Genomic DNA, 21,880 nt, shown 5'->3' with positions numbered 1-21,880 from the left:
CCGCACGCCGGGCCCGGAGGGGCCGCCGCTGGGGGCCGAGCCGGCCGGAGCCGCCGGGCAAGATAGACATGGCTGAAAGCCTTTCCTGGGAGCTCGGTGTCTGCACGGGTTAAGGAGTGCGGGGCGAGGTGGAAAAGTTGCTGTTGAATTTCACTTTAAGGGACCGGACAGAAAGCAGCGAAATGGATGACTTCCGCTCCATCTGCCTGCTGTCTCTGGCCATGCTGGTCGCCTGCTATGTGGCAGGGATTATCCCCTTGGCAGTTAATTTTTCCGAGGTAAGACAGCTTCGCCAAACTGCTCGTTGGTTGCTAAGGGAGAATAGCAGAATCTAGATGGAGAGATCTACCAGAAGGAGTTAGTGCTGTCCCCTTTCAAGTACGGCAGTGCTGTTAGGGGTGATGTAACTTTGCAAGATTTTTAAGGAAGTTGTGAAGGTGATATTAACTTTCATTCAAAATTGCAGTGTAAAATTATGCTTATTCTACAATGTGTATAAAAGCCATTTAAGTGTCCCAAACTTGATCCGAGCATCTTGGCTACAGATGAAGCAAAGTGTCAGCATGTAGTGGAAGGACATGATAGCAGCTAGACATAGTTGTTCTTAGAAGCTTGTGTCAGAAATCTCTGAAGTCAGAGGGTAACTCTTACTATGTGTCTAAACTTTTATTATGTCTCAAATTAGGGCTTCTAAAAACAATTCAGAGAATGTTCTCAGAAAACTTTGGTTTGGTTCACAATGTTGTTCGCAGCTTGTGCTGCTGAAAAGTTAAACTCTAGCACTTTGATTACAACACAACTTCAAGTTGTGCTTCTATCCCATGGAACTCGAGGCATTCTTTTGGAAAAATATCTTGGATACATAAGGTGTTGTTAAAGGAAAGGGAGACTTTTGTGGATTGAATGAGTTTCCAAGCGGTACCGGAGTTCAGAAGTGAATGTATTTGGTGCTTCTAAGAGATGATTGTTGAGGGGATTATGATTGTTACAGTCTCTGAAAGTCTCCTAATATCCTCTGATGCCTGAGGGGTTTTTACCTTTCTAAGTGATGACTGTTGTATACAGGTGTGGTGTAATGAGAGTTTAGTTGTTATGAGGTAGTAAGAGCTCTCTTAGGAGAGGTTTCCCATTTCTACTGGGAGCAGTGCTGCTTTTGGAAAGTGAAGCTCTGGAAGGCAGATGTGACTTGTTCTTCTATCAAGTCACAGAGCTGGTTCCACCTGTCCTTTGGTCCTGTTATTACTAGGAGACTTTGGGAGCAGTAGACTCTGAACAGCATGGAAGGAAAGGCTGTTCATTTTGGTAACAGTACAATTCAGCCAAATAGATTGAAACATGAGAATATATTCTGAAGTCTTTACATAAACATTAGCATAGTTCTGTTTTGCCAGTGCTTTGTCTGATGTTTTGATGGACCTTCCCTTATATTACTTCAAGGCTGTTGCTTCCACTGTCTTGCTCTTCAAAACTCGCTTTTGCCCTGAAGTCTACAAAGGATGTTCTTGCAAATTTGCTGAGAACACTGCCTAGCATGCTAATATTGTCTCTTTTGGTATTTAATTCTGCATTTCCTCATGTATGTGCTTGATAGTTACTTGTTGTCTCTGACTTTATATTTGGTGTTGTTTGGAGGTAGAGTTCTTGATCTGTGTTTTTGTGGCTTATTTATATAGTTGAACCAGGGGGCTCCTAAATCATTTGGGACTCCCAACAGCTGCAGGAATATAGATCTGTTGTGGATCCAAAAACATAGCATTCTGCATAAACAGTAATCACCTATTTATTAGCCTTTTGTGTGTGCGGTATTTTGCCAACAGTACACACGTGCAATCAAGTTTATTGTGGTATCTTAAACTCTCAGAAATTCTTGATTCGGTTTTACACTTGTCTTAAATAGGATAGTTTAAGGATCCGCATGCTATGCTGGTTTAAAAGAGGAGCTGAATCTCTCTGCCAATTATCTGCAAATACTAACTAATCCTGGAAGTGTCTAATTAGAAGTTAGAATTGTTTTGTTTAAAATGATTGCTTAGGCCTGTGCAACATGGACAATTTGAAACTGAAATGACTGTTTGGACTGTGCATTCTGTGGTTTGCAAAAAGTTTTGCAGATGGCCTTAGTGAGGGGAAAAATGCCTCCTCTCACTGGCCACTTATAATGGTTAAAAAACAAAAATTAATGCTTTACATAACATACCCCAGATGCTTGAGAACAATAAAATTATTCATTAGTGTTAATACATTTCCTCAGATGAGTTTTTTGCCATGGAACCTATTGGTTGTGTTCTGATTTCATGCTAGTTTCTATTCTTTTAATTAGATTTGGATATTCTTGAAAGTATAAAACTCCAGCGAAGCAAGGTATGACTAAACATTGGTGGTAAAAAGGTACAGACTGAACAGGGCTTCACTTTATTTCTGTATGCATATGTACCCTTTCAGCTTAATCCTAACTTACAGTACTCTGTTGGGCTAACTTTGGGCTGGAAACAACGCTATACCAGTTCTTGAGGCTATCTCCTAAGTTGTAGCCTAAATGCAAAAAACAAAATAAAATCGAGTTCTAGCAGTTTGAATCTTTTGCTGGCATAACAGAGGTGGGCAGTGTTGACTGGGCTGGGACTGCTTGCTGCTGAAAGTAGGTGTGAGTTTTTGCTAGGTCCAAGTAAGAGTTTCAATACCGTGCAGATTTAAACCAAGTACTGAGCTGTGGAACAGCTTGCTAATTTGAGGAATTTAAGATTTTTCCCATGCATTTTTTTAATGCTATTTACTGTGTTGCTATTGTTTTTAATAAGAGACACATAAGTGTGTTTGCAACTGAAATGGTTTGATTTCTTGGATCAAACTAGGTGACTCTTCCCTGTCTGAGTAGGCTGCAATTATTAGATTGCTGTATTCACTGTGTCTAAATGTTTTGTAGTGTAAAAGGAGATAGAAACTTCTCTTGAAACAGTAACTTGTTAGTCTGTATTATTTTCATGGATCTTTAAAATTCACAGATGCCCAAATGAAAGCAAGCAGTACTCTGTATTTGCAGTTGTAATAAAACAGTATTACTTCTGACACCTTTTTTCCCTGTGTTTATATATGTATCTAAAAGATTATAGTGCTGCAGTATAAAAATAATCTTGTTTTTCCTTGTAGGATACTATATTTTTGCAAAACAATTTTATGAACAGTGGGTGTTGAAGATTATCTTTTCATGTAGATTGCCACTGTGTAATAATTTCCCAAGTATAATTGTTATATATGCCAGGGTACAGGGCATGTTTGTGGAAACTTTACAGGTGTTTTTATCTGTTGCATATTACTATTTTAATTTTCCCCAGTAATGCTCTAATTGCTTCCTTCTGGTCACATTTGGCTTGCTTTCAGAAAGCTAGCTGTGCATTTCTCTAGAGCCTCCTATTTCTTCTGTGCAAGTGTTGCCTATTTCGGTGAGATTAAACAACTTGTGTCACTATGGTGCATGAAGGAGAACAGACGGCATAATAAGGATACCGACAAGTGTTTTCCCATTGCTCAAACACTGACCTCTTGTCTCCAGGTCCTCAGTAGTTAACATCAGTATTTCGGTAGCACCTAGACATCTCTTTGTGCGTGGAAGATGATGACGGTTCTGCCACAAAATGTATGCTACACAGTTGTTACGAGGATCTAAACTCCCGTGGTTGCTACAGGTGATATGATAAGGGCTCTTACAGAAATGATGAGAAACAGTCTCTGCAAGTTGTCGTATTTTAGAGTCTATTAGATGTTTATATAACTGGGTTTTCAGTACATGGCTTTGACTTGAGGTTGTCGATGTTGTAGTCACAAGGAAGCAAAAAGTAATAGTAAACTGTTCTTACATCGGTAAAACAGAATTTAGTCAGTTTGGGAGGGGTGATAGCTCTCTAACCTTTTTGCCCCAAATTAGAATATAACTAGGAAGATAACCCTTACTAATAGTAGCAAATACAAACTCTTTGTGTGTGTGTTTTAGTCTTGGAGAAACTTGTCTAACTACACTGTTTTTCTTTATAATAAAAACATTAAGTTTATGTATTTTTTGTTAAAGTTTAATTGCAAATTTGCAATACTTACCCAACAAATCTATTTTAAACCCTGTCTTTGCAGAGGCGAAAGGGGAGTGCCATGGTCTGTAATTACCTGGAGAGTGGAATATCATTTTATATTGCCCTAAATGCCTTTACAGTCTCTAACTCCTTTTAAAATGTTACTGGAAGGCTTAGAAATGGTTGTAAAAACAATAAGCACTGTTCTGCATTTGTGCATCTCCTGATCAGATTAAAAAGAAAAAAAGACTGATATAAATTGTATATTAGCACCCTTATCAGTTTGACTGGTGCAGTTCCCTCATTCGAACTCTAATTTGAGTAAGCCTTTTAAAACTATTTTTTATAGTTCTGATTTTGGACCTATTTTTGGGATTCAGTCCCTTCTGCCATATTTTGTAGCTACTTGACATTCTGCAGGTGCTGTGATACTGTAGTTCTAAAACTTCACCTGGCACCTTTTTTCTTTTTTAGTACATGGAACACATAATCGTATCTTTCAAGTACAAACAAAGTTGTTTTCTCTTAGATTACTTTTTTTATCCACAGTTTTATATTTTTAAAGAAAGTTTGTTCTTCAGTGATACCCTATTAAATAGAAGACCATTAAGGTATGGCAGTTTTAAGGACAAGCTTCTGCTCAGGAGTGGCTGTTTGTTTTAGAGAATAAAATACAGTTCATTTATCATGTAACAGTCTTACAACAGCTTAACTTCATTCCTTGTGTCTCTAAACCTGTAGATGAAAGTACAGCTCCTGCTGCTTTTTTCTCTAAAATCTTCCTTTTCTCTTTCTGTATTCCTAAAACTTTTCTTAGCCCTTTTCTGTGTTATATAAATATAGCTGACTTGGCAGCTTCTACTCATACTTGACCAATGTATTTGTATCTGTAGATGCATTTACATTATTGGTTCTCTTGTCTTTCTGTTTTTGCTTTGGTAATTTAGTTTTCTTTCTTGTATCTTCCTTTGTTATTTGGATTGGCTTTTTTGGGGAATAGGCAATTTATCTTGCACTATGCCACACCTAGCAGAGATTTTAGGGAACTTGCATGTTTAAGTATGATTTCCAGTAGGAAGGATATATTTGAAAACAAACCCAGAATGGAGATAAAACGTAGTGTTGCAAACATGCTTCAAGATTCAGGCATTTTCAGTCTTTCTTTGTCTCTGCAGGCCATACAGTTTGAGGCCCTAGAGGGTGAATTGGACCCCAATAATCGTTAGTGCCAAATACAGCAATTCTTGCTATTTTCAAGTACACTACGTTTCACTTCTTGTCTGATGTTAACAGTCAAATGGGTCATCTTTAACTTTAATTTCCTACTTCAGTTGATTGCATCGGACACTGGCTATGTTCACTTTTCAGAAAGTTAATCATTAGCAATATAGGACTATGCAACTGGGGCTCCTGAATAAAAATCAGCAAGAGGTTTTGTGGATCACTCGCTCCCCCGCCCCCTTCCCCCTGCTGGAAATGAGGGAGAGTAAAGAAAGCATTTTCATTCTTAAAGATATTTGTTTTGTACTTGCTTGCAGGAGAGATTAAAGTTGGTGACTGTTCTGGGTGCTGGGCTGCTGTGTGGAACTGCCTTGGCTGTCATTGTGCCAGAAGGAGTACATGCACTTTATGAAGACATTTTGGAGGGTAAGAACCAAACCCATGTCTGTAGATGGCCTTGTTCAAGATAACTTAGGTCATGGTGCTGTGGTATACTGGGGCTTGTTTCTAGGGCTTTTAACACAAGATTGGCGGGAGGGTTTCACAGCAGCATGACACAAAGCCAGCATAGAATCGCAAAACTGGCACAGGCGTGATATTTTATGTTTATGGTGATTTGACAGAGAAATGTGATCAGGCTGTGGATCAGATGACTCTTGCTGAGCCATCCAGTCATTTGTGGGTCCAGGTACTGTACTGTTCATGGAACCACAGCCTTTTATGCCAGGTCGTGTGTAGTGTTCCTTATTCTGGGGAGAGTTAAAGTTTAACTTTCACTGGAACTTCAAAGGTGGTGTAAGGATGCCTTTGGCAGAGAATGAAATTATGGACTATTTGCTGTTGCTTTTTGTAGTTTAGATCACTTCTCATTACAACACTCGCAGGAAGTGTTTTATAGATCTATACGTACTTGTCCTCATAAGAATTTCCTCCTTTGAAGCTGAAGAGCAACTTGGAATTAAGTTACCTTAATATACTTGGCTGAAAATTATGGTTACATAGGACTAATTCACAGAGTAGGAGGCATTTCTTTCTTGGGTGGTGGTGGTGTCCATTACACGTAGATATCTGCGCATGGTTCCAAGTTCAAGCATCCAGTTCTAGTCTGCTGTTGCTGGTCTTCAAAACCTCATAGCCTCTAATGAATAGCTCAAAGCTAACAGTGATTATGTGTCTTGTAGGGCCGTGAATGTGGAACACATCTTATACCCAAAAGTCTTAGTAAACCTCGATTTGAGGTTATGACATTACTTTAAATAGTCAGAGCTCATTACCTCTGTTTGGAGTGCACTTTAAATCTTGCTTTAGCTTGGAGTCTTGTTCAAAACCTCATAGCCTCTAATGAATAGCTCAAAGCTAACAGTGATTATGTGTCTTGTAGGGCCGTGAATGTGGAACACATCTTATACCCAAAAGTCTTAGTAAACCTCGATTTGAGGTTATGACATTACTTTAAATAGTCAGAGCTCATTACCTCTGTTTGGAGTGCACTTTAAATCTTGCTTTAGCTTGGAGTCTTGTGTTATTACATTACCATTGCATGTAGATTTTTCCCAGAGAATGAAATTATGGACTATTTGCTGTTGCTTTTTGTAGTTTAGATCACTTCTCATTACAACACTCGCAGGAAGTGTTTTATAGATCTATACGTACTTGTCCTCATAAGAATTTCCTCCTTTGAAGCTGAAGAGCAACTTGGAATTAAGTTACCTTAATATACTTGGCTGAAAATTATGATTACATAGGACTAATTCACAGAGTAGGAGGCATTTCTTTCTTGGGTGGTGGTGGTGTCCATTACACGTAGATATCTGCGCATGGTTCCAAGTTCAAGCATCCAGTTCTAGTCTGCTGTTGCTGGTCTTCAAAACCTCATAGCCTCTAATGAATAGCTCAAAGCTAACAGTGATTATGTGTCTTGTAGGGCCGTGAATGTGGAACACATCTTATACCCAAAAGTCTTAGTAAACCTCGATTTGAGGTTATGACATTACTTTAAATAGTCAGAGCTCATTACCTCTGTTTGGAGTGCACTTTAAATCTTGCTTTAGCTTGGAGTCTTGTGTTATTACATTACCATTGCATGTATGAGTTTTTTCCAGAATTAGAAACTTTGCTGAAAGTAAACAGCAACAATTTAGTGGTCACAGGAGAAAGGACTGTAAAGTTGAGGCTATAGAGAACTTTGCAAGTGTCTGATGTACCGTTGTTGCTAATCTGGGATTGAGGGATAATTGTAATACTCTGCTTTTCTTGTACTACCATTTTTTTCTTGTTTCTACACTGTTTTAGATTTCTTTTTAGTAATACGCTTTAACTTATCCTGTTTTAGTTTCCACTAAATTTATGTTGTTCTGCTTAGATGTAAAGTAAACAGAAGATAATATATAAAATCATCCTTTATCAAGAAGTGAAAGAACCTCTGATTATGCTTTTATGCTGTACTGTAATTTGTGCTAATGTAGGATGTCTCTAATGAGCTGTAGTTGTGGGGTTTGCTCTTCATTCAATTTTAATTCCAAGTAGACTAAATTTTTCTTGTAATGATATGGCTAGCAGTAAATACAATTGCTGTGAATGTTTGCATTTTTTTTTTTTTACTAAATGGGGTATACTGTTCATGTATGAAATCTACAGCCTGCTGTTTAGAGCTATATGCTGTATAACTTAAAGTTTAGTATGTGGAGAGAAAAAAGGCGCTTCCCATTACTGCAGTAGGAATGTCAGAAGTATTTATGTAGGAGAAAAGAATTTGTTCTGTGAGTCAATTCAGACTCAATTCCTAATTCACAGTATTGTGACTAAAGCCAGTCTGTCATAGAGATTTCTTTTTGTATTGCAGAGAGGCAAAATTCATGGGTATTAGATTTAACTACAAAAAATATTTCTAATATTTAGGATATTCAAAGTTAAGCTTAAGATCCTGAGAACTTAACAGCTTTCAGTACTCTTTTTTTTTTTTTTTTTTTCAACTTCACCCATTTATGTAATTAAACCTACAAAGGTGCCTAAGGGAACATTGAGGCATATTCATATAACTGGAAAAAAAAAAGAGAGGGAGAGAGAGGTGTTGTGTGTTTGTCCAGTTCCAAGTGTAATTTAACTCAGACTGGTTTGTTATCAAAACAGGTGTTTGTCATTGATTCAAAAGTCATTCACTATTACTTCTGTATTTTCCCACAGGCCACAGAATAAATAACTTCTAAATTTTGACCTTGTAGGCTGAGAGGAAATAGTGTATCATGATTTAGATTATTATTTGATCATAAACCTATGTATGTGTGTAGTGAAACCTTGATTTGAGTATTACCAGCAAATAAATTCCTTTGGCTACTTCAGCCCTTTGTTTTAACTGGTGGAACTGCGTAACTGCTGTCAGAAAGATTGCCCTGAGTTATCCACTATGTTTTATGGCTTGAAATGATCTGAAGCAAAGTTAACTTTTTAATATACATGGCAACAATTATGTGGTCTAAAATAATTGATCAATCTTGTTCAGCAAAGATACGTTTGTGAAGTCTTTCAAGGACTACCAAGCCTATTCTGATGTGCTTTGTCTCGAGTAATGACATTGTGCCAACATTTTGTACAATGGGATGGATGTACAATTGTGTCTTATCCAAGAAGATGCATGAATACTCCAGCAAGAAGATGACTTGCTAAATTAAGTCAAGTTTTTTGCTGTTAATGTCTAAAACTTCTGAAGAGTAGTTGCCAACCAAAAGACCTCCCCAAAATGACAGAAGTTTTACTTTTGTCACTTAAGCCACAGATGTTGGGAAAGCTCTAATGTATGCTGTGCTCCATTTTGTTTGTTGCCTTTTTTTTTAAATAAAGTTAGGTGCATGAAAGTTGCACTGTCACTCACTTTAAAGTTCACTCTAGATTTTTTTTTTAAAAATGCAAAGTTGAAACAGGAGAGAGATTCTGTGTTGAATTGTAATTACTGTAATCAATTCAGACATGAATATCCTTGTCTTTATTCAAGCAGAACAATTCAGCTGTTCTGAAGTCAAAAAGCTTTCCAATGCTGAATGATGACTCCTCCAAAAGTCTTGTCTGTTCTCATACGGAGAAAACATTGCTTGCTGTTAGACCAAATAAACAATCTAGTTAATATCCTAGTTTCTTTTAAGTGCTGTACACTAATCCTGGTAGTCATCTTACCATTAAATGTGATAAAAAATAAATTAAAATCATAACATTGTTTCTAGTAAAGATTGTTTAGAATTTCTGATGGAAACTTTTTGCTTCATCAGTGTTGTTCATTGATGAATTCAGAGTGAGACTGATGTAATTTCTGTTTAAATTGGTGGGAATTTTGTGTGTTGTGAGTATTTGCTTGTCATAAAGATCACACATGCTGGGCAAATGGCAACCTGTAAAAGTTGGTGAAGTTATATTACGTCTTTGCTTTCTAAAAGTCATTGTAGATAGAGACATTCGTAACTTACTAACCTATGAAATATTTGAAAATGTTTTTAAATTATGAACTGTGCACCAAATAAAGCATTTTATACCATGGAAACTTAACTAAAAACCTGTCCAGCCGTTGTCTTTCCCCGTCTTAGATTTTAGAGTCATTCTGAGCTCACCTAATTTCAGGGTAGCTCAGTGAGACAAAGTAAATGTCTTGGGGTGGACATGGAATTAAAGCTTGCGTAGGGAAAGGAAACAACCACACAACATTCAACCCCAGGGCTTGGACTTTGGGTTTCTATGATGGTACTGACATTTCTAGGACACTGTGCTCACTTAACTGTTGTTCTAGTCCGTATCAATGGAGTGTATCAATCCTAACTTGTTTAACTAGAGACTGATGCTTTGAGATACAAAGTTCATCTTCTTCGAGACTGCATTAGATCTCTTAGTCGATGGAACCTATTTTATCTGTATTTTCTCATTTAAATGAAGATTATGACTTAACCGCTTGACAGTATCTCTGAATACTGACAAAACTGGCAACTTCAATTAAAAAAGGAATTATTAGCAATTTTCGTCAATCAGTTTGTATTTAAAATGCAGCATTTAAACAAAGTAGCCTGGCTTATCAAGTATTAATGCTTTCTTTGCTTTTCCATGCTGAAAATGTATGGGGAGAGGCCAACCAGACAAATGTGTGCTTCCCTAAGTAAAATGGTCTAAGACTGACCTTAAATGAGGACTTGTGTATTGTCCAAGAAAGCGTGAGGAACGCTTTCAGCAAAGGAGGAGAAAAGCGACCGTGCCATGTTTAGTCCCCTGTCTCCTAATCTGTTTGCTTGCCTGCTACAGGGAAGCATCACCCGGCGAGCGAGATGCAGCATGTGATTGAGTCTGAGAAGGTAGCGGAAATCCCGGTTGTACATGAGTATGGCCATGACCATTCCAGGTTGCATGCCTACATTGGTGTATCCCTTGTCCTTGGCTTTGTCTTCATGCTGTTGGTGGACCAGATAGGCAGCTCTCATATGCACTCTACAGATGGTAAGTAAAGATTCACTTCAATTAGACTTGCTAATTAGTCTTAATTACAAGTTGTAATTTTTTTGAATGCTACTGGGATTTAATTTGGCCAGTCATGTCTAGAGTTTCAGTAGGTGCTTTACAAACATAAAGCAAGGTCTGTGTGAAATGTTTGTGGTGGAAATCTATCCTGGAGTTCAGCATAATTTGGGAGCTTGCTTCACTAACATGAAATAACTGTACGAGCACGTATGGTGTGGGGGTGGAGGGTGACTTGAAACTTGAGTTATTGTCTGTTTTACAGTATCACCCATAGGGGATTTCTTTGGCTTTCCAAAAAACTTCAGGTTAGTCTTATCTTCGTTTGTTTTTCCTACTTAATTGTCATAAACGTAGGTAAAATTTGCAAAGAACAAAAAGTATCTTAGGACTGCAGAAATGACTAGAGGTAAGCTCTGGTCCTTTACTGTAACTGCAGTAACAGTAAGTTACTGGACTCCCACGCTAGTCTAGAGTCTCACTTACTTCAAAACATGTCCTGCTTAGTCCAAAGACTTATCAGCTTCATTGCAAGACTCTCAAAATGCCTACAGTTCCCTTTGTTTCCTGCCTGTGGCTTCATGCTCAGACTGTAGCTTGAAATGCACCAAAGTTGTTTTGTCATCTGAAAAGGTATTTTATTGCCTTTGGCTGCTCATTTTGTCACACATAATCTCCTCTGGTGGAATTTGGCCCTCAAAAATTAAGGAATTGATCTTGAAGGAAAAGTAAAACACACATGCAAAGGAGGTGGGATATGTTTTGGTTGGATCCTTGGCAGTTCACAGTGCAGCTGCACAAATGCTTGTATGAGGTTAGTGTGGTGGGACAGATGGGAGGCCAGTGCAGGGGCTGTGTCACTTTTGTGTTCCTGGAGAAGCATAAATGGAGCCACAGCCATGGCTAGCTGATTTTCAGAGCTTTTCAAAGGAAATAGTGGCAGTGAGGATGACAAGGGGACGGAGGTGAGCAACTGCCAGGAGAATCCTTGGTTTGTAGAGGTTATAACTCTTTCCTATGTCTCTGATCAGAGCAAATACCAGGAGAAAATTGACTATGATCTGTGTTAGAGATACACAGTATGGAATAGGATATTATGTAAAGTTTTATCTAGTCTGTACCTCTGTCACAGGAAATGTAGTAGTGTTTTTGTAATGTTCTTTAAAGCTACCGAAGAAAAGCATTTTTCTCATTTGAACCAATGTCTGGTAGTTTTGTTATCTCCCAAGTGGCTAGACTTTACTTTGTCTAAACTAGACAAATTATGTAGGCCAGAATGGAGGTATGAAATCAAATGTGAACTCTCTCTTTGTGTTTAGTTCTAGTGAATCCAAACCAAATTTAAAGGAAATGTCCTTTGTGAATATCTCCTCCTATTTGACATGAGTATACTGTCGCAGTCATCCAAATGCAGCTTATGCAATTAATTGCTCAAATAGGCTCCCCTTGAGTCAGGAGACTAATCTGACTGAAGAGAATACATAAGTTTTTAGCCTGCTTACTTCCCTGATCTGACTCACTGGGCAACTACATGGGTGCCTGGGCATGAAGGGAGAGACTGGAGGGCGGGGAGACAGACAGGAGGAAAGGAACAGGACTGGACTTTCTGTTTTGGCAGCAGTGCAGATGTTAAAGTAGCTGTGTAAGTGTGCTTGCAGTCAGCTTATTGACCACTGTCATAATTAAATAACGGCTGTTCAACTGTTTGGAATTAAACAGTTGAATAGTAAGTCCTACACAAGTATAGAAGCATCTTATCTGCCCTGTTCCTTGCAGTGATTCTTTGTAACAGTTTCACTGCTGATTGCGTAGTGGTGGATGTTGCCCTGTTGTTCTGTATACTGAGCTAACCTGCAAATGTCCTCATAGTAGTTGTCAAACAATTGCAGTCAAAACACTGGATCTCAAGCAGCACTGGCTGCATTTCTCCTCTGTGGTGTATAATGTTGGAGGGAAATCTTTGCAACTGCTGCCATGACAAGTAGAATTTATTGCTTACTAGGAATTGCCAGAGAATCAGTGCAACAGAGACTGCCCCAGACTGTCACCTGAAGGAAGATGCCAACATGGGGCTATGTGAGGAAGAATCATCCTGACTCTTGGAGCAGTTCTGGATCCTGAGGATGCAAAACTAGCTTTTCTTCCCCTTGGTAGCACAGAATTTTAACATTTGTTTCAGGAGGTTAAGAAAAACTGCTGCTTCTGCCTATATCAATGATCCTGTAAATTGCAAAGAATTGTCTATGATTCTGTCACTTGTTGACAGACCTTCAGGTGATTTGAAGGTGTTAGGTATCAGACTATTTTACAGTAAATCTAATGCAGAAGTACAAAAGCTGATAGTTTTGAATATAACTGCCTAAGCAGCTGGTAGAGACATGTGCAGTGATACTTACAATTTTTCTTCCAGCATAATTCATGTATTTGTTCTCTTTATCCTAACTTTCCTCATGACCGTTTCAGATCCAGAAGCTGCAAGATCAGGCAACTCCAAAATCACCACGACGCTGGGACTAGTAGTCCATGCTGCAGGTAATGTGGGATCTATTGTTAGCACTTGGCAAGGACTTCCATTGCTGTGTGGCTCATCTTTAGATGTGATAGAGACACTTGGGTTTTGTTTTTGAAGGTGGCTTTTTATACCAAAAAAAAAAAGGGCAGGGAGAACTAAGGATCTTCCCCAAAACTTACTGGGAAACAGTGCTCAGTATGTTCCATGGAGTTTTATTTGGGTACAGTATTTTCACTCTTTTATTTTTCCCATATGAAAAGTTGTGTGATGCTCACTCGCTGCCACTTCAATTCCTTTGCTGGCTGCTTTAGCTGCTAAATTTCAATACATGCTAACACATTTGATAAGTAGTATGAAACACCTTTGGGTTTGCTTGTCAGTTGAGCTGTGTTTTTTTTAAATATTAAGTTTAAAAGAAGAATATCTTGTGGAAAAAAGGACATTACAGGGTGGAGCGCAAAGATTTGACTGAAACACATTTGGGCTGACTTGCGAGGGCTGAAAAAGTTATCGCATGTGTTGCAGTCAACCCATGTTCATGTTGTAATTCTTCACTATATATGTGTAGTATAAATATGATGCTTTTTAATCTCTCCTACTGAAAGTTATTGTCTAGATAAGTCATAAGATGTTAATGAAAAAGATATTTCTTCACTAAACGAAGTGTCTATATATTAAGGATTAATACAGTATCCATTTCCTATTTCATTTAGACTATATTTATGTTAAATTGAAAAAAATAGTGTTTACAACAGTATTTCTATTTGGACATTCATTTAAAGGGTAATAATTAAAATTCTTTTAATGCGTAGAATCTAAAGCAGATTTTTTAATTTAGACAGGAAGCCACTTCTACTACAGAAGACTAAAATAACTAAACTTGTTACCTGGTTCTCATTTGTCGGAATGTGTCAATACGGAATAGATTCTCAGTATGGTTTTTATGGTCTTGGGAAATATAAGACAGCTCCTGTTGAGGGTTGTCTGAAATCCTGAAATTGTGGTGGCTTAAGAAACAAAGAGGAGTGAATCGTGTTGGGTTGGTATTGTTAATGGCATTTTGAGTAACAGGACTTCTCAAATCAACATGTTTTGTACTGTCAGCCATTGAGAGAATGGGAAAGCTGAAACTGATGTGGAGGAATAATACATGAATTTGCACTCCTGTTTCAGCTGATGGTGTTGCATTGGGTGCAGCAGCTTCTACTTCTCAGACTAGTGTCCAGTTGATAGTGTTTGTTGCGATTATGTTGCACAAGGTAAGTCATCATCCAAAAAATCTTATTTGTTCTTTAAAAGACTGTTAAACCATACAGAAATTACTAAAGATCTTAAGTTTCCTTAGTGATGTAATCTGGAAATGTATACCACCATTGAAATGAACAGGTTAGTAGTACAGCTTCAAGGACCAAAAGGCACTGGTATGATGTATGACAGAATAGCAAATGGTGGATGCTAAGTCAGAATGGGGTATGAATGAGAGAGTTCTGACTGCCTACCCTGGTTGCAATGGTTGGGAAAAGTCTCCCAAAAGTAGGGAGAGAAGAATAGCTCACGAAGAAATGTGGCAGCTTCACACTGACTTTTTCTGAAGCTAGTGTGGTGGTGTGTTTTTTTTTTAAAAAACAACAAACCCCCCCCCAAGATTCGTACTGCTGTAAGAGGTGTATTCAGAGAAGTTCTAGAGGGTGAAGCACAGAAGTATATGCTAGTGTATTCAAGGAAGAAAAGCAGTTTTATGTGGATTGCAACAGCTTTTTGGTTCTGTGATGTTCTTAAGAAAATGGGAAGGATGTTTGTTATAAAGGATTTTAGTGTCTTTTGAAACCATGTAATATCAGAGTACTAAATTACAACTTCTGGTTACCTCTGTTATTGTAGTAGCTTCAACATATGCCATTTTTGCAGGAAAAAAATTTAAACGTTTTTCTCATGGTAACAAACAAACAATGGCTCTTGAAGATGGGAAGATCTTTTTTCCTTAATGTTTATGCAAAGATATCTATTAGCTATATAGGTTCTAAACATATGCGTGCAGATGCTTGTTTGACTTATGGTAGCACATGTTTATAGTAGTCATACAGTCATCCAAAATCTTGCTTGTGTAATTGCATGTTCAAAATGTTAGGAAATCCATATCTAGTATGTCTTTTCTTCACTATTCATAGAATAAACTGTGGTTTACATAGTGCTCTTCAAAGGTGGCAGTGTCACATCTTGCTGTGAAGCTTAGTTTATGGCTATTGCCAAGTGAAACTTGCTTTTATTGTTCTTAATGTTCAAATTAACTGACTTCTGAAACTGTACAATTTTAGAAGAGAAAAATTTCTCCTATGAAAGATTATCAAGGAATATTTGGTATTGAAAGAGAAATTTATTTTTTCTCTGGTGTCTTTTTATTTTTCTAGTCTTCTGATCCTGATTGACGCTTTTGTCTTTCTTGGGTTTTTTCCTTCATTCATGGTTTCTTTCTAGGTTTTAAAAAAAAAAAAAGATTCTGTTTATAAAAAATGCTCAATATATTTTAGTTTGTCTTATCTCAAAAATGTCAGGGTGGACTGCTATTCTCTTTATGCGAGCAAAAATATAGTAAAATCCCTGAGTAGTAGGACAGCTATGCCTTGTAGAAGAAACTGGATCAGGGTGGACTGCTATTGTCTTTATGCGAGCAAAAATATAGTAAAATCCCTGAGTAGTAGGACAGCTATGCCTTGTAGATAAGAAACTGGATGCCAGTAGAGGGAGAAGAAGGAAGTATTTGTTTGCTCCCCAGTGGGAACAGAAATGAAACTGAATGATGGACTAGTCAAAAGAACTCTTAAGTCTTTGTTCATGTGGAGGCTGACAGTTATTTATGTTTGGGAATTTTTCCCCCCTCCATGTTAACTGTAGAATTTTTCTATTGTAGATAAAGAAACTGTCCATCTAAGCATACATAGTAGTATCAGGATGAAAAAAGAAATTACGTGAGTTTATGGTGACTTAGGGATTATAGCAATGACTCAAGTCAGAGTGATCATTTTAGTATTTATAATGACTACACAAATGTGTGTACTCTGGTAGCCAGAAGATGGGTTTCCATTAGGTACTGTTATTAAGGTAGGGCAGGCTGCAGAATTCTATTGATTTGGGTTAACTGCAACATACTAGTGTTCTCCCTGAATTTCTTCCAGTTCAGTGAATTTCAATGTAATAAGTCGTATTTCAACTTTATCTCAGATTTCAGGGGATTTTAGAAGGTATTGTATTACCAGTGAATATTGTTTTTTGCAGGCACCAGCTGCCTTTGGCCTGGTTTCCTTCCTGATGCATGCTGGGCTGGAACGGAATCGAATTAGAAAGCACTTGCTGGTCTTTGCGTTAGCAGCACCTGTTATGTCGATGGTGACATACTTAGGGCTAAGCAAGGTAGGTCTGTGATTTTTGTTCTGCCCAAAATGTAGCTTAGTGGTGGAGTTTGGGGAAAGGAAGACCGTATGAGTTTCATAGAACATAATTCCAAACTGCCTGAAAAATTTAGCAGAATGAAGATTTAAAAAAAAAAAGTGGACAAAAAGGTAGCAATATGAATGTGTGAAACGCAAAAATAACCCATGCTTTCCATCAGAACCAGTGGTATAACTCCTCTATAGAGTTTTGTATAGCTTTTGTTAGGAGGCTGACTTCTGTCTTTTCTCCTTTCTACTGCTTCTTGCTGAGAACTTAACAATTTACTCATGTACCAGATTTTATCTGATGACTATATAACTGAGTAATTTTCAGTGTTGCTGCATGCGTTCTTATTTGAATATGCAGGTAGAAAATAATCTTTGCTAGTTTCTTCCACCATCCCAGAATTGGTCGTATATGTTCAAAGTCTTTTTCACACTGTGTCAGAAGTTGAATCCTCAGCTAGAACAGCCTTTTTGCCTCTCATACTCCTGAAAGCGTAGTCGTGTCTTGGCTCTATACAACAAATTTTTAAACTGAAAGAGGGTAGATTTAGATTGGCTATAAGGAAGACCTTTTTTTACAATGAGGGTGGTGAGGCACTGGAACAGGTTGCCCAGAGAAGTTGTGGATGCCCCATCCCTGGAAGCGTTCGAGGCCAGGCTGGATGGGGCTTTGAGCAACCTGGTCTAGTGGAAGGTGTCTCTGCCCATGGCAGGGGGGGGTGGGAATAGATGATCTTTAAGGTCCTTTCCAACCTAAACCATTCTATGATTCTATGAAATGGGCCACTGCACGTGAGTTTTTCATCTGTGTCCAAATTAAATGTTTCTGCTTCTCATAGCACTTCCTGTGACACTCCTGTATTTCTAACTGCTGTGGGCCAGGCTGGTGACACACTATGGTGTTGTGTCGTAAAGAATCTAACGTGATCTCATGAAAATCTTTCATGCCTTGAATTAGTAAATCGTCTGGGCTAATCCCTTTACTTGCCAGAGAGGAGTTATATTTGATATTGCAGACAGCAGGAAGGGTTGGGTTTGTAAATAGAAATGAGAATGCCGTTTGAGCATTCTTTCAATGTAGGCTTACTAAGAGTTGGTTTTGCATTTTGCACTTCAGAAAGAACGGAGAATTGATAAGGCATAAGGGCTGTCACAGTTGTTGTATAGTTCCAGAGCAGAAGATACACCTCTGCTCTTTGGAAAAATAACCTGAGAGTACACCAGAGAACTACCATCACACTTGAGTTGGAAATTGTTCGAGAAGCATTTTGAAACTGATATGAGTGGGTTTGCATTTCATTACATTTAATGATGTATAGCATGATCTTAACCCTAGTATGAATGTGAAGAGGTGCTCAGTTTTGATCCAGAAGATGCATTTCTTAATGAAGCTTGCATGGAAATTCTGGAAAAGTTTTGGGTGTTTCCTTGTACATACAAATGAAATATTGAAAGAGTGATGATTTGGGACTTAAAGCTAGCAAATCTTGCTCTGACCATCAGGGTACCAGATATTTAAAGGCTAACATCTCATTTGAACTCTTTGTTTAGAAAAAGGAAAAAAAAAAGTCAGTCTTGAGTGTCCTTCCTAAAATTTGTGGCTTTGCAATCTGAATTTTATTTTTTTGAAGCACACTTTGTCATTTTGACACTTTGTATGTTGCTGTGAGGTGGTCAGACAAGATGCTTCTGCACAGACTGTGACTTTTTTCTTCTGTAAGGGTTCCTAGAAGTCTGAAGTGAACTAATTAGGATGAGAGGTGTCTTTCTGCCCCCTGCATCAACTTTAGAATGCCAGTTGCCGCACGTAAGGTGCGAGACACAAAACAACACAGTAAACTGTTGTCATTGTGAGAGAATGAGAGTTGATAGAAATCCTACTGTGTCTGGACACTTACAGATTTTTTTTTTATTATTGATTGAAGAACTTCTGCTTATCCTCATGGTTTTTTTGCTCTTTCTGTTTTTTTTTCCCATTTCAGAGTAGCAAAGAAGCCCTTTCGGAAGTCAATGCCACCGGAGTTGCTATGCTGTTTTCTGCTGGGACTTTTCTTTACGTTGCCACAGTTCATGTCCTCCCAGAAGTAGGAGGAATTGCTCATAGCCACAAACCTGAATCAACTGGAGGAAAAGGACTCAGTCGTCTGGAGGTGGCAGCCCTAGTATTAGGATGCCTTATTCCTCTAGTTTTGTCCATTGGACACCATCACTAAACGCTCAAATTTCACCGTTCTCCTCAATCTGACATGAGCAGTAAATGTCGATTGCTCCCTTTATCTTTGTCTCTTACCTGTCATCCATCCCATCCACTTCATGGAGTTCAGAGGGAACGTTGATTGCGAAATGAGGAATACTGGGAAAGTTTTTAGTGTAGCAAAATGTACTTTGGCAGCCGGACATAAATTCTGTGTAACTTTCTTTTCTGAAGACATTTGCTATTTTAATTGTTACTTCTGGCCCTATTCTCAGGGAAGATGGAATTTGGAGTTTAAGAAGGGTGAGCGGGGAAGAACATAGCGACTCATCGTGAAATCACAATCACCAAAGTATCCTGCGATTCAGCTTTCACAGCTGAGAGCAAAAACGAAGGATGGCTGCCTTGTGAGAGGTTGAAGTCTTACTAATGAAGAAGGGGGCTCTCCCCCGTTGGTTCTATGTTGTCCTGACAACGCAACTGGTCCTTGTAATGTTTTGTCACTAATTGTATTGCAAAAATGGACTACACTTGGAATTCTGGACAACACTGCTATTGTCACGGAAGTGTCACTGATAGGAAAGAAATGATGTAGACAAAGTGTAGGATTAGAGTAGGAAATCAGCTGGTTAATAAAGTGCAAATGAATTTTGCAGTGTATTCCATTATTTGAGACAAAGGATAGAAGCAAGGAGAATATTGTTTTGGTTGTTTATGCAATTGGTAATAAATTTTTAAAAGGCACTATTTCTTGGGAGATGGTCTTCTGCCAAGTCAGTAAAGCGTAGGCACCAAAAATGTTAGCAGGAATTACGTATTGGGTACTGCGCTTACACTACTGCTACTGTTGAGAGAGATATCCATAGTGTCCTTTGAAATCGAGCTGGGCTCTGGTTCTGGGCTCTGAGGAGTAGAAATCTGATGGAGACAGCTGTTGAGAACCCAGAGAACTTTACTAGCTCATTTTCAAAAGTGAACTGCTGAAATTAGTGGAGGTGTGGGGGGTTTTTTTTAATTAAATAAACGCTATTAAGGCTAATAAAACAGATGTTTAGTTAAATATTTATGCTGCAGATAGAGTACAAAGTGTTTCTAAAGCAGTTCTAAACAAAAAACCCCAACAAACACAAAAAACAAAAGTGGTGGGTTCCCAGCGGACCTGTTAGGCATTTTGCTTTTCCCTCGGGAATTGTGCATTCGCCTCTTACTGATAAGCATTAGTTTTGGTGAATCTACTGGAGGACTTACTGCCAACTGCTGATGCCTCTCACTGTGGAAGAGTGATAAAAGATCCCTCCCTTTCCAAGGCACAGCCTTCTTTTGTCAGGCACCATTTTTCTTATGCAAAATATATTATACTCTAATAACTGTAGTGCATTGAAAAGTCAGGAATGCTTGACATGCACAGACTCAACATAAAATTCTTTCTTTAGGGGAAAACTTTTTAATGCCGTACCCTTTTTAAGCTATACTTTGTCTGCACTTTTTAAAGATAACATTGCCAAATACATTTCTTTTGATTTTTTTTTTTGTTTGAAACGGATTTTCAGGGCTCGAAATATCTTCTTAACTGAAGTGCTTCTTGTTTCCATTTGAATGACTGTGTCTGGTTTTCATGGCATTTATTACTTATACTACACAGGCCATTGTGCCTCTTAACTTCTTTACATTTTTGTCATTATCCTGTTTGTCTACTAGTTCAATAACGGGTATGGCCTGTCTCTTGGACTAGTGATTGCTTTATCTGTTGGCTTTGTAACAATACAGGTGTATCCCAGGATTGAACCTAGTATTGATCCCCAGGAGTGCTTGTTCATGTGTGTGTTTTACTGTAGAAAACCAGTGCACAATTATTAGAAACCATCTTTTCCCACAAGACAGTATTTTTAGACAGAATTAGTGTATCAGGCCTAAACAAGCATTTTTGACATTAGACCTTCAAAAATTAATTCTGTTCTGAAAAGCTGCTGCAAAATTAGTGACATGGATGAGAGCTTCTCCTGCACATTCTTAAACCTTTTTTTACAATGTACATATGCAACTAGTAAGTTACCTGTTTAAAAAGTTCAGTGACAGAGGTTACCCACACATGCGAATGATACACAGGGATGTTTACACCAGAGCTCCCAGTGTTCTTCCTGATTGCCCCCTAATTACCTTCTTCCTTGATAATCTCACTATTTTACCTTGCTTAATCTTTCCACATACATGAACTGTTTCCGAAAGTTCCGAGAGTTTGCAAGATCTGCAGCAGAAGCAGGAGATAGCTTAGTGCAGCATCAGTTGCTCACATTTTGTAAAACGGTAGGTTTTTTTTCTTTAAGCTATCATCTGTCATTTGTGCGTGCACCCCACCTCCCTAGTTAAGCTGGCACCCTGACTGTGTTCCACTTCAGCCTCATTTTGTGTGTATAACAATTACAGCGGTTTAGGGAGGTGTGTAGGTAAGGTCCCATTTCACGCGTTTTGTTCCAGTGTTGGAGCATGTGGATAGTACCTTCTTCTATGGATGAGTGTGTATTGATGAGGATGTGACAGCCAGCCTTTTCACTGCTGACATAATCTCTGGCGTATTAATCATAAGAGGTGCCACTGCTGAGAGGTCTTGTCGTCTTTCTTTTCTCCTATCCCTCAGATCATGTTTCCAGTTCCTGGGGCAGCCACCAGGCATGTTAATACTCAGTTTAATGATTCCTGAACTACAGAGGCCAAGTTATAGCAGCAGGTGAGGGATTTTAAATTAAAAATTGGCAAGTTAAAATTAGCACAAAAATTCTGATAACATGTACTTTTCAATTTGGCACTCGATTAAGTGATAGAAGATTTGTGATTTTTTTTTTTTCAATTTGGCACTCGATTAAGTGATAGAAGACTTGTGATTTTTTTTTTTTTTTCCTCCTACCCATTTAGAAGTAGCAACAGCATTTGCTTTTGGCTGCCTCTGTTATCTCTGTGTTGAACTATTATTTTCAAT

At 38.3% G+C, this 21,880-nt stretch overlaps 1 protein-coding gene across 1 annotated transcript; it reads left to right on the top strand.

The window, feature by feature from the left end:
• The first annotated feature begins 54 nt into the window (after positions 1–54).
• On the top strand, positions 55–21,741 carry SLC39A9 (solute carrier family 39 member 9). Its single transcript, XM_009279283.2, has 7 exons — positions 55–278; positions 5,600–5,708; positions 10,557–10,748; positions 13,230–13,298; positions 14,452–14,537; positions 16,552–16,686; positions 18,695–21,741. The coding sequence occupies exons 1-7, from the start codon at positions 183–185 to the stop codon at positions 18,923–18,925; spliced, it is 918 nt and encodes a 305-aa protein (XP_009277558.1). The 5' UTR covers positions 55–182; the 3' UTR covers positions 18,926–21,741.
• Positions 21,742–21,880: the final 139 nt, after the last annotated feature.

This window comes from Aptenodytes forsteri, unplaced genomic scaffold (genome assembly GCF_000699145.1).
Source record: "Aptenodytes forsteri isolate BGI_AS27 unplaced genomic scaffold, ASM69914v1 Scaffold3, whole genome shotgun sequence".
NCBI lineage: Eukaryota > Metazoa > Chordata > Aves > Sphenisciformes > Spheniscidae > Aptenodytes > Aptenodytes forsteri.
This window is presented reverse-complemented; position numbering and strand designations above follow the sequence as displayed.

Bases quoted from the DNA above. Each gene is read 5' to 3' on its own strand.
- SLC39A9 (XM_009279283.2), top strand. From the start codon at position 183: ATGGATGACTTCCGCTCCATCTGCCTGCTGTCTCTGGCCATGCTGGTC. The intron at 279-5,599 runs GTAAGACAGCTT...ACTTGCTTGCAG, and splicing joins TGGCAGTTAATTTTTCCGAG to GAGAGATTAAAGTTGGTGAC. The intron at 16,687-18,694 runs GTAGGTCTGTGA...TTCCCATTTCAG, and splicing joins CATACTTAGGGCTAAGCAAG to AGTAGCAAAGAAGCCCTTTC.